The sequence below is a fragment of the Pholis gunnellus genome (assembly GCF_910591455.1).
Source record: "Pholis gunnellus genome assembly, chromosome: 7".
NCBI lineage: Eukaryota > Metazoa > Chordata > Actinopteri > Perciformes > Pholidae > Pholis > Pholis gunnellus.
The window spans coordinates 25,682,443-25,701,193 of NC_136533.1; the positions used below are offsets into that span (position 1 = coordinate 25,682,443).

Genomic DNA, 18,751 nt, shown 5'->3' on the forward strand with positions numbered 1-18,751 from the left:
TGGAACTAAAATTGTAATTCTCTTTTTTTGTTTGGACATACCTAATTACACTGCAAATATTGTGCACACTTTTCCATTTTTCAAAAGAGGATGACATCTTTTTTGTACATATTTGCAGCAACAGTGTCCCCGCTTCAAGCCTCTGGGGGGAGTAGAATGTTTTCTCCCTTTTCAAGTCCATAAGACGTTGTTTATGTACCGTTAGAAATTTAAGACAATCAACATTTGGGACCAGCCGTCGTGCTGTTCGGGTGCCTGCACATTCCTCTTGCTAAGTGGGACTTAGTTAGTATGTTAGTACTTGTTGTGTTTGAGGGTCTAACTCTAGTCAGCTGTTGACTAAAGGTCAGACTCACAACTCACAGCCACTAGTGCTCCTGTAACCTCAGCTCAGTGCCTGTGTGGCCGTCGGATCTGAAGTGATATTAAAAACTACTTTTAGTGCCCACTCACATAGATATTGTACCAATTAAATGACATTACAAACATCACCAGTCACCATCACAAAACTTACATCCATGGATTTATTTTTCACTTGTGAAATAAATGACTTCAGTTTCTCCTGCTTGGTAATTTTTACCAAATAAGTGCATCACTAAAAATACACACCAAGGCGATATATATAAGGAGATATACATATATATACACTATATATATACAATCTTAAGTTGCTTCCTGCCCATCTTAACAGCAACGAATGCTGAAACAACTACTTATTTGTGAAGTTCTGATATTATTGCACCATCTTGTGGAGGAAACTGAACATCACAGTTTATTTGGACTTTCTGTTTACAAGAACAGTAGAAATAAATAATGAAAATGATGGTCCATTTAATATGAAGGTGGAGGACATCAAATTAACTGACAGAAGAAAAATGAAGGGGAATTACAACCAGGTGATGAAGTCAAAAGGAGATTCTTTAATAACTAACTAAAGTACTAGAGCACTAAAAAAAAGAGTTCATCTGTTTGTTTGTTTGTCACTACTTTAGCCTCTTTTAGTTATAGAGAGACATCAATGTCATGTGAGTGTCTCTGGTACAGACAGGTGAGGGACATGTGTCAGGTTGTGGGTTGGCCTTTAGGAATGACAGCAATAGTAAAAGGACTGAGGTCGTATTGAATGCAATACACAGGCAGTCAGAGCACTTCAGGATAGTTTTGATAATTGATGATTGAAGTCAACTGTTTTGCTTGTTGTGTTATTTATCATTGTAAATTGATACTTTTTGAATGTTTGGTCTGATAAAACAAGCAGGTTGAAGTCATCAACCTGTGATGGGAATTACTTTTGCCAAGTAGCCTAAAAATGAATGATAGATGATATTAAATAATAGAATATGCGTTGACGTTAATAATGTATTATGGAACCGAGTCACACCAACATTTATCCTTTCAAACACACACAGCTATATTATCTATTCATGATCATTTTCACCCGAGTTTTGATGAGTTAATGCAAACCTCTTGTTGACAATTCGTGGCGCTGCTTTTCTTGTCCTCGTGACCTCCACCTCCGAGGCTTTACCCTCTTATCAACAGCAACAGTACCAGTGTGTGGATGAAGGACGTGTTCATTTCTTTTCTTGTCCAGATGTTGAATATGTATTTATTACAGAGGGTTGTGTAAATGACTGCATGTTTGTGTAATGTTTCAATGTTTCTTCAACATAATGTGTACGTTTAAAATGGTTTTTATTTTATTGCAAAACAAAAGAAACAGCAGCACGTTGACACAGACAGAAGTGACCACTGGTTGGATTCACAACAGTCTGATGAAACTGGTGTCGGTCGGAGTTCGTCCAAAGAGACTGTCTCAGTTTAAACTGAGTATATTCTGTTACTGGCCAGATGAGGCAGATCTCTGCTGCTCTTTGCTTTGATGTGATCTTGAAGCTGAACATATATCACTACTGACACTTACATTCATTAGCTGTTTCACTGACATTTCTTGCATCAGAGAAAAAACATGTGGGTTTAGTGGCGTTTCATAGAAATCAAAAGAAAACTATTCAGTCCAGGTGAGCTCCCGTGCTGTAGATGTCCATCCATGGTTTGCATGTGGCTATTCAAACTAAAGGTTCTGTAAAGATTGAATGAGACAGCTTGGGAGGGAAATTCTACCTTCTCAAATGTCTCACCTCACCCAAATTGATACATGGAGGAGGTGGAGGGAGGGAGATTCACCTGCTGTTGGACCATCTGACAGCCCTCAGTTTGAAGCACACTGGCACCTCTCATCGTGTTGTAATTACAAGGTGTAATTACACAGTGACCTGCAGTTCTCTGAAAATATCAACAAGTCCCTTTAATAGAAGTTGATGGCAAGGTTTCCTTTAATTGACATACAACGTCACTGCTTGCTGTATTGCACTATTTTGTTACATAAAAATGTCTCATTTGACTGAAAGTGTCAAGGACCCAGCTGACCGTAAGAGGTGTTGTGGAAAGAAGGGCCTGGCACCATGTGAGTTTATTCTCTTCCATTTGAAGACAGATTCTGTCCTCTTGTGCTCTAACAACCTTCCCAGAGTTTCAACAGTGGACACTCTTTGGGTTTTGACATGAGCCTTTTTTCAGAATGAGGATGTAAGTACAGCACCTTTCTAATAACAACAGTAAAATGGCTTATACATATATTTGATTGATTCATACTTGTATGTATTTAGACCTGTTGTATGTGTATCACTGCTGTAAAGCAGAGATAAAAAAGCCAACATTTTCTCTCTGCATAATTTAAATCATTGTCGTCCTTTTCATCGCTGGAGGAGAATTCCGTCAATGTTTTATTGTCTGATTTCATTTCTCTTTGTTACTGTGTGTTTTTGTGGCTTTGACAAATCAGACCAATAAAATGAGTTCAACAATTCACCAACCATTTGTCAGAATTTCTTCAAAGCGCATAAAAATCAAAAACTACATATCTAACCAAAAAGCCCAAGTGGAACACAATCCCACATTCCAGTAGGATGAACCGACATCTGGATTGATGGTTGAGATGTGCTTTGAGAGAAACAAAACAAACCTTTAAAGTTATGTCTGACTTCAGCCTCCACATGATTGGTGGAGGTTGGACAAAGTGTCACAACAACCACAACATTGGTGTTAAATTTGTTACAACTGCGTTTTATTTGTGGGGCCATGGCCTTTGTAAGATCTGGGACATGGCTAACAATAGGTCCACCTGAGCAGGAAACACCAGCAGTCAGATCATTGTAAGCAATCTTTCTCATTAGCCATGTCTTTATTTGGAGGTAAAAAACATAGCTTACAATCATGTACAAATAAACATTGAAATCAGTGATTTGTTGCATAACAATCAAAGGAAATACACAATTGAATGCAAATCTGAAACATTCAAAATGTTACAACTTTCTTGGTGAGAAACATACAGTATGCAGAGAGTTTGGTTTCATTTAATGGAAGTGTATTAAAACATTTTGTTGCAACAGCTTATGTTTGTATGCAGATCAAAACATGTCTAGGAGTTCAAACTAGCTACATTTGATTGAAGGTCTTAAGTCACATTTGAACCATTGTTATGATGGTATTTCAATGACTACATTCTACATAGCAGGTTCCAAGTGGTTGTAAAGTTAAATCTATGCACCACATTGCAGTATGTTACTGTATGAACTTCTTCTGGAAGTACTTGGACTTGGCTATCTTGTCCACAAAGCGCATGGTATGTTTGGTAATAACAGCTTTTTTACTGCCTCATGCAAACCAGGTTCATTTATAGGAGTGACATCTGACTGTTACTATAGAAATGTAGCTGCTCAACTGTACTCTTGATTTTTTTTTATGACATTCCTTCTTTATGTCTTTCTGACCTAATTCCTCTAAACTCCGGCTGCTTTTAATCAACAATATAGAGAATCTTTTCATATGGGGGATGAGTCCCTGCTAACAGCTCTCTCTCTTTGCCTGTGTTAGTGAATCTAATGTCCAGTCTGACTTTTGAACCAGTCCAAGATCTCCCGTTTGTTCTGTTGCAGCCAGTTGATGTTAGCTCTGGTCCTCTCCAAGGCCTGCTCCACAGCCAGGGTGGCGGATCCAAACCCTGCTGCTCTGTGCTTCTCCTCAAACTCCACCAGCTTCCACAAGAAACAAGAGAAAGAGTTCTGACAACAGTTTGATGTTAATAAGGTTACTTCCTTAATGAGGGCGTACCTGTTGTAGTTCAGCAGGTGTAGAGAACCTAGCAGTGACTCCGCTGATCAAAGAGGCAAAGGAGAAAGAGCCCACGCCATATCTGGAAAAAACAAATGTATTCAACTCAAACAAGAACTGATATGATCCTGAATGAAAGCACAGTTGCTTTAGCTTGAACAAGCCACTTTCGTGGTGTAGCAAAATTCTTCAGCTAATCTAAAGAGATGATGATAAACTTTGGGAGAAAACAACATTTAAAACTTAAAGAGTTCAAATTGAATCTCTGCTAAACTTAACTGAGATTATAATGTTCATAAAATCACAAAACTGGCTGAGCAGAAATGCTACTTTTAAGGCTGTTCATCAGTTGTGGAAAATGTGTGAACTTTCTCTGTCACCGTTTGGTTTAGGAGTCTGACTAATGATGCCGTACAGATAATAGTTTATAGTGCATCTAAACATATTGGTCACATCCTCCCATCTCAACCGGGATCTCCCTTTTGGAGAAAGTGCCCTCTGTGAAATGCCATAATGTCCAAACGTTTGTTGTAACAGCAATAACGGTAAAAGAGTACACCAACAATTATTTCTTTTTTAGTTGACTAATATTTTGGCAGATAAAACCAAAGTAAAATGTTGAGTAAAATTGCTGAATCATAAAACAAATACATACAGTACAGAGTAAAAACTAAAGTCCACGCATAAGAGGTTAAAGATACACAGACAGTGAACAATACATACAGACAAAAATATTTGACAAAATTGTTAATCCATCCATCCATCCATTTTCCTCCGCTTATCCGGGGTCGGGTCGCGGTGGCAGCAGGCCAAGCAGGCTGACCCAGACTTCCCTCTCGCCCGCAACATTTTCCAGCTCATACTGGGGGATCCCGAGGCGTTCCCAGGCCAGCTGGGAGATATAATCCCTCCAGCGTGTTCTGGGTCTTCCCCGGGGTCTCCTCCCAGTTGGACGTGCCCAGAAAACCTCCAGTGGGAGGCGTCCAGGAGGCATCCTAATCAGATGCCCGAACCACCTCAGCTGACTCCTTTCGACGCGAAGGAGTAACGGCTCGACTCCAAGTTCCCTCCTGATGTCCGAGCTCCTTACCCTATCTCTAAGGCTGAGCCCGGCCATCCTACGGAGGAAACTCATTTTGGCTGCTTGTACCCGCGACCTTGTCCTTTCGGTCATGACCCAGAGTTCGTGACCATAGGTGAGGGAAGGAACGTAGACCGACCAGTAAATTGAGAGCTTTGCCTTCCGGCTCAGCTCTCTCTTCACCAAGACGGTCCGGTGCAGTGCCGACGGGTGGGCCGTCGGAGTGAAAGACAAACTCCATCCTCCTTTCTTTGTTGACAAAGAGTTTAATCCCACGGTTAAATCCCAACTCACAAATCCGTTTCTCCTCCTTCAGCCATTGAGTGTGAAAAAAACAAAGCTAGGTAAAAAAAATAAAAATCTACACCAAGCAAAATGCAAAGAAATTAATAATTTCTTCCATACCTTTCAATTTGAACTCTACTACTTCAATTAAACTCTGCTGGCTACCTTAAATTCTGTTTCAAAATAGTCAGTGCTCTCCCACTGACCAATCACAGCTCACACTGCACCTTACCACGTTAATGCTGACGTACTTGTAGGCCAGCTAGCAGCTCTGACACGTCAAAGAATCCCAACATGTCAAACTAAAGATCTGATTGGTTGAACACTATGACAATCAACAATATCGTCCCCATTCACTTAAACTGCACATGGATTCACTGGTGAGCCTGCAGGCCTGGGGCCTCTCTTCTACCTAGAGACACAGAGGTGAAATCTGATTGGATAAAAGCTCTACTTAAAACAAGCTGCACACAAATGTTATACAAACAACCAGTTTGACTCGCTTGAGAAGAATTAAAGCTTTTTAAAAAATGAGCCTTAAGGATGCTGGACCTACTGGTGTAATAAGGGGAGGAGTTAGGATAATGAGACAAGAATATAATATGATGTTCCAAAATCCCATTTGGAAACTATTATCTCAATGGAACATAATTAAGGTGGAAATGCATGATCTTCCAGGAGCCTATTACCTTATTGGAATAGAATTAAAGGAAAGTTCATGATTGGCCTAGAACCAATTAAAGGTGAAAGAGGACATTACACCATTAGTAGCAGCATTATTTAAGGACAGAGTCTAAAAACAGAGCATCACTATAAATTACACAATTATTTCCAAGACAACAGAAAGGTGGAGCACTGGCTCCAAACAGAGGAACTAAACAAGACTATGTTCAGAGCAGAATATTCAGCTGGTCTCCAGGAACTGTTTAGAGCAGGGCTGTCAAACTCATCTTCACTCTGGGCCACATCAGCATCATGGTTGTAAATGTCAGACTGTGTAAATGTAACTACTCCTAACATATTGGTAAATAACTGTCTCTGCATTTGATTATTGTTTATTCAAGTGTTAAAATATTGTACATGCAGTTATATAAATGTAAAAATATATTTAAGCACATTTCTGTTATTATAACTTAAATCCTTTTAATTTAGGGTTAAGAAACCCACATTACTCTATCTAACTATTAAAGAAAATAGCAAAGACAAATATCAGACACAAGTTATTACAATAACTTTGTTCAAAGCTAAAATTCTTTCAAGGGTGCGTTTGCACAATCCCACGTGAAGTATTTCATGTGTTGTAAAGCCACGTTTAAAGTCGTCTTCAGTGTACTCACAATACATTTATGTGTTAAATGTAGAGTAACCAGCCAAACAGCTGCTTATGACTGTTGTGTTTAAGTATCTCATAATTCTGACTTTCTATCTCATAATTTCGACTATGGGGATATTTTTCAATATTATATATTATTATCAAGTCTAACTTTACATTTTTTTGTTTAAATGACGTGGCGGGCCGGTTTCGGCCTTGAGTGTGACACCCCTGGTTTAGAGTCTATACTTTGTTCAAATAATAAACTCTATTGCATCAAACTCGTTTCCAGTGATTTATTCAAACATCTTTGAGACACTGATAGCTACAAATAGCAGAATAGTGTTGGAGCAGTATTTTAGACTTCTTCAACTAGCCCATCCTGAGCTTATACATACACATACATACATGCACACACACACACACACACACACACACACATACATACACACACACATACATGCCATACACACACGCACACCTACTCTTCGCAGGCTCCTCCTGTCACCAATATCACTGATGCTCAGTAGATGAGCACCAATGATGTTCTGGGCGATTATAATCATCACTTTAGAGTCCTTCTGTCCTGGGCTGTGCACATTCCATGACAGTTTGTAATAATTCCAGTCAAGATGCTTTCTATTGCTCCTCTGGAAAAGTTGACGAGAACTTGGCACAGGAATTCAGTCTTCTTATGTTTCCTTAAGAATTACAGCCGTTTATGAGCTTTATTCAGCAGGATGGAGATGTGTGAGGACCATGTCAGGTTGTATGCGATGAAGATTCCCAGGAACTTAAAGCTGGTAACTTGCTCCCCCTCAGCTCCATTGATGTAGAGAGGGGTGTGTGTTCCCCCCCTGCTTTTTTCTAGTAATCAACAATCAGCAGCTTGTTCTCTGAGCACCACTCTGAAGATTGTTGTTTTCCTCTCGATAAGAAGTCTCATTAATGTTTTTAATACGGCCGATGATGGTAGTGTCATCTGCAAACTTCACAACAGAGTTCTCTTCATGTTTGGGGTAGCAGCCGTGGGTGTACAGAACAGGAGGGGGCTGAGCACAGAGCCCTGGGGGGCTCCAGTGTTCAACACTAGAGTGGAAGAGGTGCGGAGGCCAATCCAAACTTCCTGGGGTCTGTTTGTGTTGTGGGTTCTAATAACCAGTTGCAGAGTGAGATACTCAAGTACAGAGTGCTTAGTTTACCAATCAGTTTCATGGATACATTATTATATTCATTACCATATTAAGATGGAATCTAATATCATGTTTAAAGCCCATTTGAGGCTAAAACTAAGATTTGATCTTTCTATCTCTTCTCACAGATACACATACATTAACCGATTCATCTTTATGAGTGTAATACTCACTCTGTGAACATATATTCCCACTGTTCCCTGACAAAGTCCCATGCCAGACTCTGTCCCACTCTGTTGCTGGCGACAGATGTGATGACAGAGGTAGCGTCCTGTTTACGGATCATAGCTGAGTTCAGGGTATAAGACAGATACCTGTGAACAGAAGAGACAGACATGACAATTATTTCCAGCATTAACTGTTCTCTTTACACTGTTGCATGCTTAGTTTTAATGCAACAGTCCAGATGAAAAAGCCCACTCTCATTCTATTGGTTTTATATAACTTTGGGCTTAGGATTTCCTAAAAAACAATATTTATAATAAATTAATATCTTTTATGAAAAACAATAGTATTTTTGAAAAAAATCAAATTTGGCTTTCATACCACTGAAACGGGAATCATTGAAGTGACATAGGATACTGTTCTGTTTTAACCCTATTTGATTTAAATTCAGCGTTTGACACGGTTGGGTCATTCAGAATAGTGGAGTGGCATTGTGCACACAAAGTGTCATGACAAAGTGTGAAAAAACAAAACTCTCCATTTACATGCTGCCACACTGTAAACAAAACTGTATTGATTTTCAAGCATTCGCTGATGACAGAGATGGGAAGTTGAACTTGGCACTTGGACTCAAGTCGAACTTACGTTGCACACACACGTGACTTGAGGCTTTGTGAGCATCTCTGTGTTTGAGAGGCTAAAGGGATGTGTTCATTGGGAGGACATCATTAGACAGACCCAGTGTAATCACACAATACGGTTGTATTTATTATTGCATGCCTAACAATATTTTCCTGTTACTGGGAGTACCTTTAAATACAAAATACAGTTATTTACTAGGAACGTTTTTCAATGTGTGTTTAAAGAGATCATGTACCAAACAACTGATCAATGCTGACACTGTATGCCAATATATATATATACCCCTTAAACCTGGTGACACTGTAAACGTACTACAACTCCTCAGTTAATCACTCAACAGATGCAGATCTCAAGAAAGTAGCCAATACTTTTACATCCTCTCAATGGACCCCTGAAAGATCATGGGGGGAGTTCTTTTGCATTACCTCGCAATAAGTTTAGCATGATCCATAGAGCACGGCGTAGCTGTATTTTAACATTGTTTTATGCATTATGTAGTAGACATAACTAGGTTGTGGCTACAGTGTGAGTGGGTGCACAAACATCTATAGCTGGCTGAGGCCAAAGCCTGTATCATCACAGCTAGATAATTAACCTGGCTCTCACACTGACTCCTGCTGAAGCTGACTGAGACACGCTGTAGGTGTGATTAGGACTAAAGCCCTGTCTGTGCCTTGGGACTCATGATTATAACTGCAATGTCTTCTTCATCTTGAAAAGGATGGGAGGATACACACCTTTGCAACAGTTTTGTGTTGTTGCTACAGGCCAGTGCAGACATGAGTTTGCTGGCCTCACTGGCTACAGTAGCATTCTTGAACTGTGACCAGCCAAACTCCCACTCTGCCTTATCACCAGCTGCCATGGCACTGCAGTACACTGCTGAACGCAGGTTGGGATCGATCCTGACAAGAGACTTGGAGTTAACCAAATGTTTGACTTTAAAAAAAAAGGGGCATGATCAAATGACCTATAAAATAGACCAACAAATTGTGTTGAGGGGTCTCCATCCATTGTTTGAACCATGTGGTGGTCAGGTTCTGGCATTCTGTTACTCCAGTCCTGCAGGCCATACGGATGGCATTCACCTGGTTATACCTGCAGGGAAAGACAAACATGTTAAAACATGATGAGGTGCGACATTTAGTTACTTAAACAGAAAAAACAAGTTGTCAAGTATGACCAAAGTGTTAAATGTATGTCCCCCTGCTGATTAAGACGATGAAGAAGACCCAGTCTGCTTTAAATGTTAATATATTTTAAGTGGTTCGGGGCATGACGGTTGTTAAGACCCTGATTGAGTCTGACTGACCTTTGCTGCACGGCATCTCTCTCTCTCTCTCTCTCTCTCTCTCTCTCTCTCTCTCTCTCTGTCTACATTTCCTGCCTCTGGATTAAAAAATATATTAAAGGCTAAAATGCCTATATAATTCTTGTATGGACCTAATTTGTAAGAGGTCAGAACAGTTTCAATATCAATGAATGGACAAAGAAGGATTCACAAATACATTATGTGATTTATATATAAATGACTCTCTACAATAGAATTGAGTGAATCCACAACTTTACTGCATTTGTTTGTGGGTATTTTGAGACTCTCCAGACGTCAATTCACAAATGCATTTTTTCAACAGGCAGTTATCTGTTGCCAATCAGATGTCTCCTCTATTTTCAACCACATGAGTGTTCCCCCACGACAGGTAGAGCGGGAAGAAGGAGGGTAACGTTGTCCGCCTGCCGGTAGCTTTCTTGTTGGGGAAGTTTGATATTTTGGCTTTCACTACGATTTTTCTAGAATTTGATGATGATTGGCATGAACTGGGTTTTTGACTGGATTGAAATGTTAACTCAGAAAATTGATAAGGATGATGATATGGATTAGATGGACTTGACCCCAGGCTCTTGGGGGTCAAAGAAGAAACTTGGAAGAAAACAGTTTGGATGAAGGTAATAGAGCTGTTCGCAGGAGAATTGTGAGGGAGGAATTTAAAACAATTACATTTAAAAGGAAGGCGATACCGTTGTCTACAGAATTGAAAAAAAAGCTGGGAGGGATGAAAATGGCTAAGGTCTTGAGTGATGGAAGCTTGTTGATAATAAGTAAAACGGCAGAACAGAAAAACAAAGCTCTGCATATGGAATGCATCTGCAAGAAAATGATAAGTGAGAGAAGAAGTTTGAGTGACAATCGAGTGACACAGGGAGTAATAACAGGTTCCAGATGACAAGTACCTGACAAACGTAGTATAGATAGGGGTAAAGTAAGTAGAATGAAGAGATTGCTAAGAACAGGTAATGTAGAAAAGGTTGGTAGCTTGTCTGTTCTGTTTCTGGAGTCCGCACCTCCTGAAAGAGTCAAAATCAAATATATGACTTTTCTGTTGAGGGCCTATATCCCTCCCCTATATCCCAGTATATGTACAGTTTTTTGTTCATGCATATACTTTTGTATCCAGGTGAGTATACTCACTGGTCAGTGTGTCTGTCAGGAACAAGGGTCCAGTCTGATGTAATGCTTTTGAAGTAGAGGAAGAGAGGCGTCACCAGCTTCTTTATGTAGTCCTAGAAGTATCGCAGACATGAGTAACGGATACTGGTTCCTGCCTCCATAAAGACTCACCATGGTTGTGTAAATGAACATGTTGTAAGTGAGCTAAACATTGAAGAATCTTTGCCACTGGTATACACAGATAGTGTAGTGCACCTGCATAGGCTGATAGACTTCAGTCCGGTCCAGCATGAGGTAGTAATAGCCCAGATTATCCAGAGCAGACTGCCAGGGCATGTATTCTGTCTCCACAGACAGGTAGAGGGTTGTGTACAGAGCGAGAGTAGTGGAGACCATCTGAGCCCTGCAGAGAGATGAGATGTGTGTGGTTTAGGCAGTGGTGGGCCGTCAGGGCCAGCAAGGCCTTCTCTGCTGGCCTAGACAGAATCACAAAGTTATAGCTATTTTATAATTCAATAATTCCTCATAAATACACTACATGTATTGTAATTTGTTTCTCCCATTATCTTATTTTCTCATTGCACAGCTACTGTGTTCTTCAGTTGCTCTGCTTCAGTGCAGCTTGTTTTAAGTAGAGCTTTTATCCAATCAGATTTCACCTCTGTGTCTCTAGGTAAGAAGAGAGGCCCGAGGCCTTCAGACTCACCAGTGCCTCCATGTTCAGTTTAAGTGAATGGGGACGATATTGTTGATTGTCATAGTCTTCAACCAATCAGATCTTTAGTTTGACATGTTGGGCGTATTCTTTAATGTGTCAGAGCCTTCTAGCTGGCCTAGCCATACGTGATTGGTCAGTGAGCTAGCGTGACATGTTGGGCGGTGACAATCCCAATATCTGCTGCCTCTGTGGAGCGGACATTTTCAGCCCTCAAATGCATTAAAACATATTCAAGAAAGACAACTGGGGAGGCTCGACTGTCTTCACTGGCGTCCATGAATCGAGAAGGACTTCTTACTGGAACTAAAGCGCACGGATGTACTGAACAACTGTGAGATTAAACTCTTTGTTAACAAAGAAAGGAGGATGGACTTTGTCTTTAAATAGTGAACAGCAGCTTTGGTAAGTTAAATGCGTTTGCTTTTACATCTGCAGTAGCTTTAATATGCTTGTTTATATATTATTATTTGTATGAAGATAGATTTTTGTTTGGTTTAATATGTGATAGGAACTATTGTTTTGTCCAATGTTGCTCTGGGGACACATTTAGTGTGCCAGTGTTGCCAACTTGGCGACTTTCTCGCTAAATCTAGCGACTTTCCAAACCCTCAAATGCTCCTAGCGATCTAGCAACTTGTTTTGGTGTTGTTGGAGACTTTTCTGGTGTTTTGACTCTGACGTGAAAGTACGTATATTCTGCACTGTTGTGAACGAGCAGCGAATGCTGCCGTGAGCCGCCCCAAAGCACTCACAGCCGGCTACTCTCACAGTAGCCTCGTGCAGCAGTCCCAGCTGCAGTCAGAGCAGAGAGGAGACACTCTCGGCGTATTCATGTCATAATGAGATTATTCAGCTGCAAGACAGCAGTGAAGGCCCAGGTATAAAATGCACGGCCCGCCACTAGTGAATAGAAGACCCGCCCAAACTCCTGAGCCACAGCGTGCTACGTGTGATGCCACTTCACACAAGTCTGATATTTTACATTTGGAAAATAATGCCAAACAACAAGTTAGATGAATTGCAATGGAGCACTAAGACCTGCAATGTTATGGACTACCTTGCCTGTCCTTTGTTAGATTAGTTTGCCTGTGCTGCTTGATCTCGTGGCATTAACCCCTGCTTGTTGTTTTGACTCATAAACAGAACTTATTTTGACATTGATTACTCTCTGGTTTATGCTTTTGGGTTGTAGTTGCCACAGAAACATCACCAGAAGACAGATCTATATGTAATTTGTTAACTGTTTTCAGGTTGTTTTAAGGGGATCAACCCTTTTGATTGTACTGGCCCAATCACCTTTCATCTAGCACTCTTACATAAAGAAATCACTTTAGCCCCACTGGTTACACACTGAATAGCTAGATTGTTATTGTGGGATTTCATATTTAAGTGCTTAGCCCATATTCATAACAGTTTCCTTTTCTAGGCAGATACACTGATGGTAGGCCTTTCTGTTCTTCACCATGGCAACAAGTAGTAAGAAATATGTTTCTTGATCTTATTTGGGTTTTAACTCTTAGGCTCTAATGAGACCAAGCATGGAAATGGGCTGGACAAACTGCAGAGAAAACTCCAAGACGCTAAACTGACATACCTGGCCAAATTGAAAGCATCATCCACAAGCTGGGCTCTGTTTATCACTGGTATCACCTGCACAACAGATTGTATGTGTCAAACAGGATATGAAATTCAAACCATGATTTTACATTATGAAAACAAAGACAAGATAAATAATGGACAGAATGTGAAATGTGTCAGAGCCAGCCTGACTGTACCTGGTGCTCTGAATTAAGCTGAGCTAAGAGCCTTTCCCAGTTTCCCAGGTCATAGTTCACCCGGTAATACCCAGTTACATTGATGTTGGCCAGAACCCACAAACCACCTCTCTTCATCTCCAAGTTTACCGCTGAGAAAAGAACGGAACAAGTAAAACATGAAATAACTTCATTGAAAAAAGGCATTATGTATTAATACATATCACTGTCACATCATTTGCAAACTGTGTAAAGGGCTAGTGCTTATCAGTCAATATAGGTTTTATGGATTGCTATCATATTATTACACACCTTCTTTTTCCAGCAGCCACCAGATATCTGTCTGTACCTCGCCACTCTTCATCCACCTAACGGGAATCAGCCACTCAAAGCTAGGGAAGGTAATACATTCTAATTATCTATTCTGATTCATTCTCAATTACTGCCACATACAGTATATTATCAAAATGCATTTAGGTTTGAAGAATAATGCGACTTTGAGTCACTTGAAGTGAAGCAACTCGTGAGGGAGGCTGAATAGTTTAGAGGAAAATATAATCCCTGCAAATATGTTGCAGTGAGTGTGATGTTGCCGAGTGTTGCGTACTTGTAAGGTGATTCAACTGTGATGTTCGACTCTGGATCCAGCAGAAAGTGCTTCTGTGATACCTGTCCTGTGGTGGTATCTAGGGTAACCACTGGGAAGCCCATCTGGAGCACCCAGCGGTCCATGATCTTACAAACTGGACGAGGTAGTGAAACAGCATTTGTTTCCACTGCCTGTTGACAAAGAGGACAGAAAACATTTTAAACACTTTTAAACACGTATTTCTATTACATCAACAAATATGTCAAATACAACACACTTAAATTATTCAAAGGCCCAAATGCACATAGGTGTGATCAGAACATCTTTTGTTAATAAAATATAAAATGACTTAAACAATTAAACAGTATAGACAGACATTATGACACGGACCTATGTAGATATACATGTATGTGTCTATATAATAGTAAATAAATGGATTAAACTCAATATTTCAGCACAAATCAGTGAGAGACAAGATAGGGGGGGACACATTCTTCCCCCCCTGTGGTGGTCTGAGCTGTGGTTGAGAGAAAAGTTGCAGGCAGGACAATCAACAACCAGTTTATATGGCAGGAAACTAAAATGATTATAAACAGACTTACTTATCATGAATTGATCTATAATCATTTTTATAAACTTAGATGTTTCAAATGTAGAGATTTTGTAAATGTCAAGCTTGCATAATTAATGATAAAAAACACACTATAGTGAGTCAGTAATGTGAGATGAGGTTTGTAAGACTACAGAACAAGATTAGAACAAATGCACACAAAACATTTTAAAGAGTCAATTTGTGAAAGGTTTGCATATGAAGTGAATTATTTCTCTGGCTTTTGGCATCAGAAAGCCCCATTCAATCATTCAATCTGCATAATAGACCCTGAGGGATTTGAAAATCATATGGCAATACTCGCAGACAATACAGTTTTGTCTTTCGACATGTTTTCTTGATAAAAGGTTATTAACACAAGTTGAATATTGCACACAAGACTAGAACAAAGCACCACATGTTGCGATTGCAGCTAATTGTAATAACAAATATGTAAACTTCATATAATATTTTGCTAAATAATCAAAATACTTCCATCTTACCATTTGTAGATGATGCCACAAGTCATTCCCTACTGTGTTACTGTAGGCAAAGTGTTTGAGGTATGTCTGAAGACAAAGGAAAAACTCAATTTGTGGTTGTGGTTAAAGACAACCCGCTCACCCACTGAGACACAGCCGCCCCATTTTATGATGTTAAGCCAACAAAAATACAGACAAACGTACGCTGAGTCCCTGGACAAAGACCGGCTCTGAGAGAAAATCAGACAGCATCCTCAACACTGCTGCACCCTGAGGAGCCACAGACGATAAATCAGTTTACAAGAGCAATAAGTATTTTCTCTTGTATAGCACAATATATACAATACTATGTACAGCAGCCTGTGCTGCAACCTGTGACAGGCACGGTGGACGTGTTTATGCTGTAATACATCAAAAGGTTTTTCTGATGTCTGTGTACCTTGCTATATGAGATGGCATCAAACTGCTCACTGATTTGGCCTGGCAAGATAATACTGTCTTCTTTGGAAGACAGGGGATGAGAGGAGGTCAAGGCATCGACTGCAAACACCTTGTGGATGTCATCTAGTATTATCAAGTCTTTCTGGAGCAAACAGACAAACAGAAATGTATTAAGATTTCATATGATGTGCAAAGGTGATGACAGAAATGTACGTATGTAGGCTAGCTAGTGTCAAGTCCAAATGCACGGAACATTGTGTTCTCACCACATTCCATGCAGGCTCAGCATGGTCTGCTCCCAGGTAAGACACATATGACGCAAAGCCCTCGTTCAGCCAGACCTCATTCCACCAGCGCAGAGTAACCAGGTTACCAAACCACTGCACCAGAGATGACATCAGTGTTGGCTATTTAATGAGTAAATCAATCAATAGATACAATTCAAAAGGAAATCTATTCACCATGTGTGCTAGTTCATGAGCAATAATGGTGGCAGTGGTCTCTTTATTTCTGCTGGAGGAGGTCACTGGGTCATAGAGAAGGTTGGTTTCTCTGTATGTCACCAAACCCCAATTCTCCATCGCACCAAAATAGAAGTCTGGCAGAGCAATTTGATCTGTAGAGACCAGGTTTAATGTAGATTAAAGGAACGGAATGTAAAGTCACGCCAATATACCCCACAACCCTAAAAATGTGGTTCATCCATTCATTATTACAAAAAGCATTTCCTAACTTCCCTCTAGTGTTACCAAGCTATCTAGGGAGAGCCGAGCAACAGTATTCCATCAACCCCTTTGTACTGGGATGGCAGCAGAGATCTCAGTGAAATACATTAGTTTTTTGTAATTTGAGTTGAGGAACATCCTGCAATGTGATATACCTCAGCATATCCTATCATATCTCCTTTTTTGAGCAGCAGAATATTTAAAATATAAAATGGATGAGATCTCAGCAAAAGAAAGCCTGGCCTATTCTTACATTTTAGGCCTTATTGTTGAACAAGGATGTAGTACAGTTTCTACCCAACAGTGATCAGCTTCCTCAACCAACGGATCACAAGTCAAGTTTCCATCCAAATGAAGTGCACATTGTAAAATAGTTTCCAGAAAATCAGCAAAAGAACATGCAAAATAATCTTTGTTCCAGCCCACTACTATTTTGTGAATGTTAAGAGTTGCACGCATCAAGATAAACAGGCAGTAATTCTCCAGTCAGATGCCAATTAAAAGAGCACAGCACCAAAAGTCAAACGATGGAAAACATGGTGGACTTTTGTTTGTTTCATGCGTGTGAGGGCCGTTGCAGCTTCAACATAGATCTCACGTTTTTGTCTGCTCCTATCTTTTTTTCTTGTCTCGGCTCTGTGAGGCTGTACTTGATAGGTGGTCCCGAGAGTTAAAGCCCAACGTCAGCATGCTAACATGCTCACGATGGCGGTATTGATGTGCTGATGTTAGGCAGAAATGTCTACCATGTTCACTATCTTAGTTTAGGTAAGCAACCCTTGCTAATTAGTACAGAAGATAAAAGTAATTTGCAGTTATTTTAAAATAACCCCCTCATATTAAGCAAGATAAAATCGATAATTCAAAATGCCCATTTTGGTCCTGGAAAGTAGATGATAAAAGCAGACTCACCTGATTTGCTCAGAGGGTAGGACACGTTATAGTACAACTGGAAGAAGTCCAGTATGGGTCCAGTCACATTAAGAGCATAGTCTCCCTGTCCCTGCTCAATGGCCGTCCTGCGAGCCCAGATACGGATCTGAACACAAAACCAGACAACACCTTTGTTGCTCTGTGAAGTTTGTGGTGGGCGTTTTTTTACCATTTTCAAACATTTTATAGAAATAAAAATTTTTGTTTGTTGTTCAAAAAATAATCATCACAATATTGATGGTAAAAATAGTCATTGCTACAACTCTAATAATGAAATACATTTTTGCCTCGCAATATGAAGCTTCACCGCAAATTCAATAAGAAAGATATCTTCCCTCTTCTCTTTCTAATGGGAATTCCTGTTGTTCTGCTGCTAATTTTACAGTTGAAATCTCACTTCCTCTTTCCCACGTCCTCAAATCCCTTTCACACTTCTGACGTCACCATCTTGCCATTTGGAATGGCTTACAGCTCAATGACTACTGGAACACAGTTAATGGCAGTCAAGCAACAAGTAATACTAATAATAGACATACCAAGCAGTGGGACCAGCAATGTAAAAGAGGAGCATCTCTCTCTTATCCTGTGCAGTGCTCCCAGTTTAACTCTCAAATTATTTGTGAGTTCAAGCACATTTGTTATAATTGCCAAAGTCCCTCTCAAGAACCGTTGTTATACAGCTCCAATTGATTGAGTCGTAAGGCTGGCAGTCTGATATGTCCATCACTTTGAGCAAAATATATATCAACTACTGGCAGGCCAGATTGCTGCATGTTAAATTGAAATTTGGTATCATCATGGTCCCCAGAGGAGAATTCCTGATTACTCTCGTGGCTCGTTTTACCACTTCTCAAGCTTTATATTGACAAATATATCATCATTTTACACACACAAACACAAGCACATTCATGCTTCAGAGAAGATAATTCCTTTTGATTTGAACAAATGCATTTCCACTGGAACACCATCCCGTCTGAGGTTGCTGTATGCCAGTTAGTTTGTTATGTGTACATGTTTAAGTTCACCAATGTTTCTGATTATTTTCTGGTGGAAATGCAGGTTAAACTTTGCCTGAACCACCAACTTACAAACGTTTGGACTTGACCGGCATGTTCTCTCAGTGAGCATCATCGGTTTGTCTTTCAGTCCCTGTCAGACATCTGTCCGTCTTGTACTTAGAATAGAATCTTTCTTGATACCAAATCAGATAGGTGGGCCTT

The 18,751-nt window shown here is 40.0% G+C and overlaps 1 protein-coding gene across 1 annotated transcript in view; it reads right to left on the reverse strand.

Annotated features, from left to right (window-relative positions):
- Positions 1-3,234: 3,234 nt before the first annotated feature.
- Positions 3,235-18,751, reverse strand: part of LOC306698650 (aminopeptidase N-like) — a 32,575-nt gene continuing 17,058 nt past the window's right edge. Inside the window, exons 7-23 of the mRNA XM_079163066.1 lie at positions 17,511-17,637; positions 16,335-16,489; positions 16,140-16,253; positions 15,872-16,015; positions 15,637-15,702; positions 15,454-15,519; positions 14,380-14,552; positions 14,085-14,164; positions 13,794-13,924; positions 13,613-13,668; positions 11,556-11,703; positions 11,322-11,413; positions 9,839-9,949; positions 9,589-9,756; positions 8,218-8,358; positions 4,174-4,255; positions 3,235-4,097 (exon numbers count right to left, since the gene is read on the reverse strand). Of these exons, the coding sequence (XP_079019192.1) occupies positions 3,942-4,097; positions 4,174-4,255; positions 8,218-8,358; positions 9,589-9,756; positions 9,839-9,949; positions 11,322-11,413; positions 11,556-11,703; positions 13,613-13,668; positions 13,794-13,924; positions 14,085-14,164; positions 14,380-14,552; positions 15,454-15,519; positions 15,637-15,702; positions 15,872-16,015; positions 16,140-16,253; positions 16,335-16,489; positions 17,511-17,637 (2,010 nt within the window). The 3' untranslated portion in view covers positions 3,235-3,941. The remainder of the gene's footprint in view (positions 4,098-4,173; positions 4,256-8,217; positions 8,359-9,588; positions 9,757-9,838; positions 9,950-11,321; positions 11,414-11,555; positions 11,704-13,612; positions 13,669-13,793; positions 13,925-14,084; positions 14,165-14,379; positions 14,553-15,453; positions 15,520-15,636; positions 15,703-15,871; positions 16,016-16,139; positions 16,254-16,334; positions 16,490-17,510; positions 17,638-18,751) is intronic.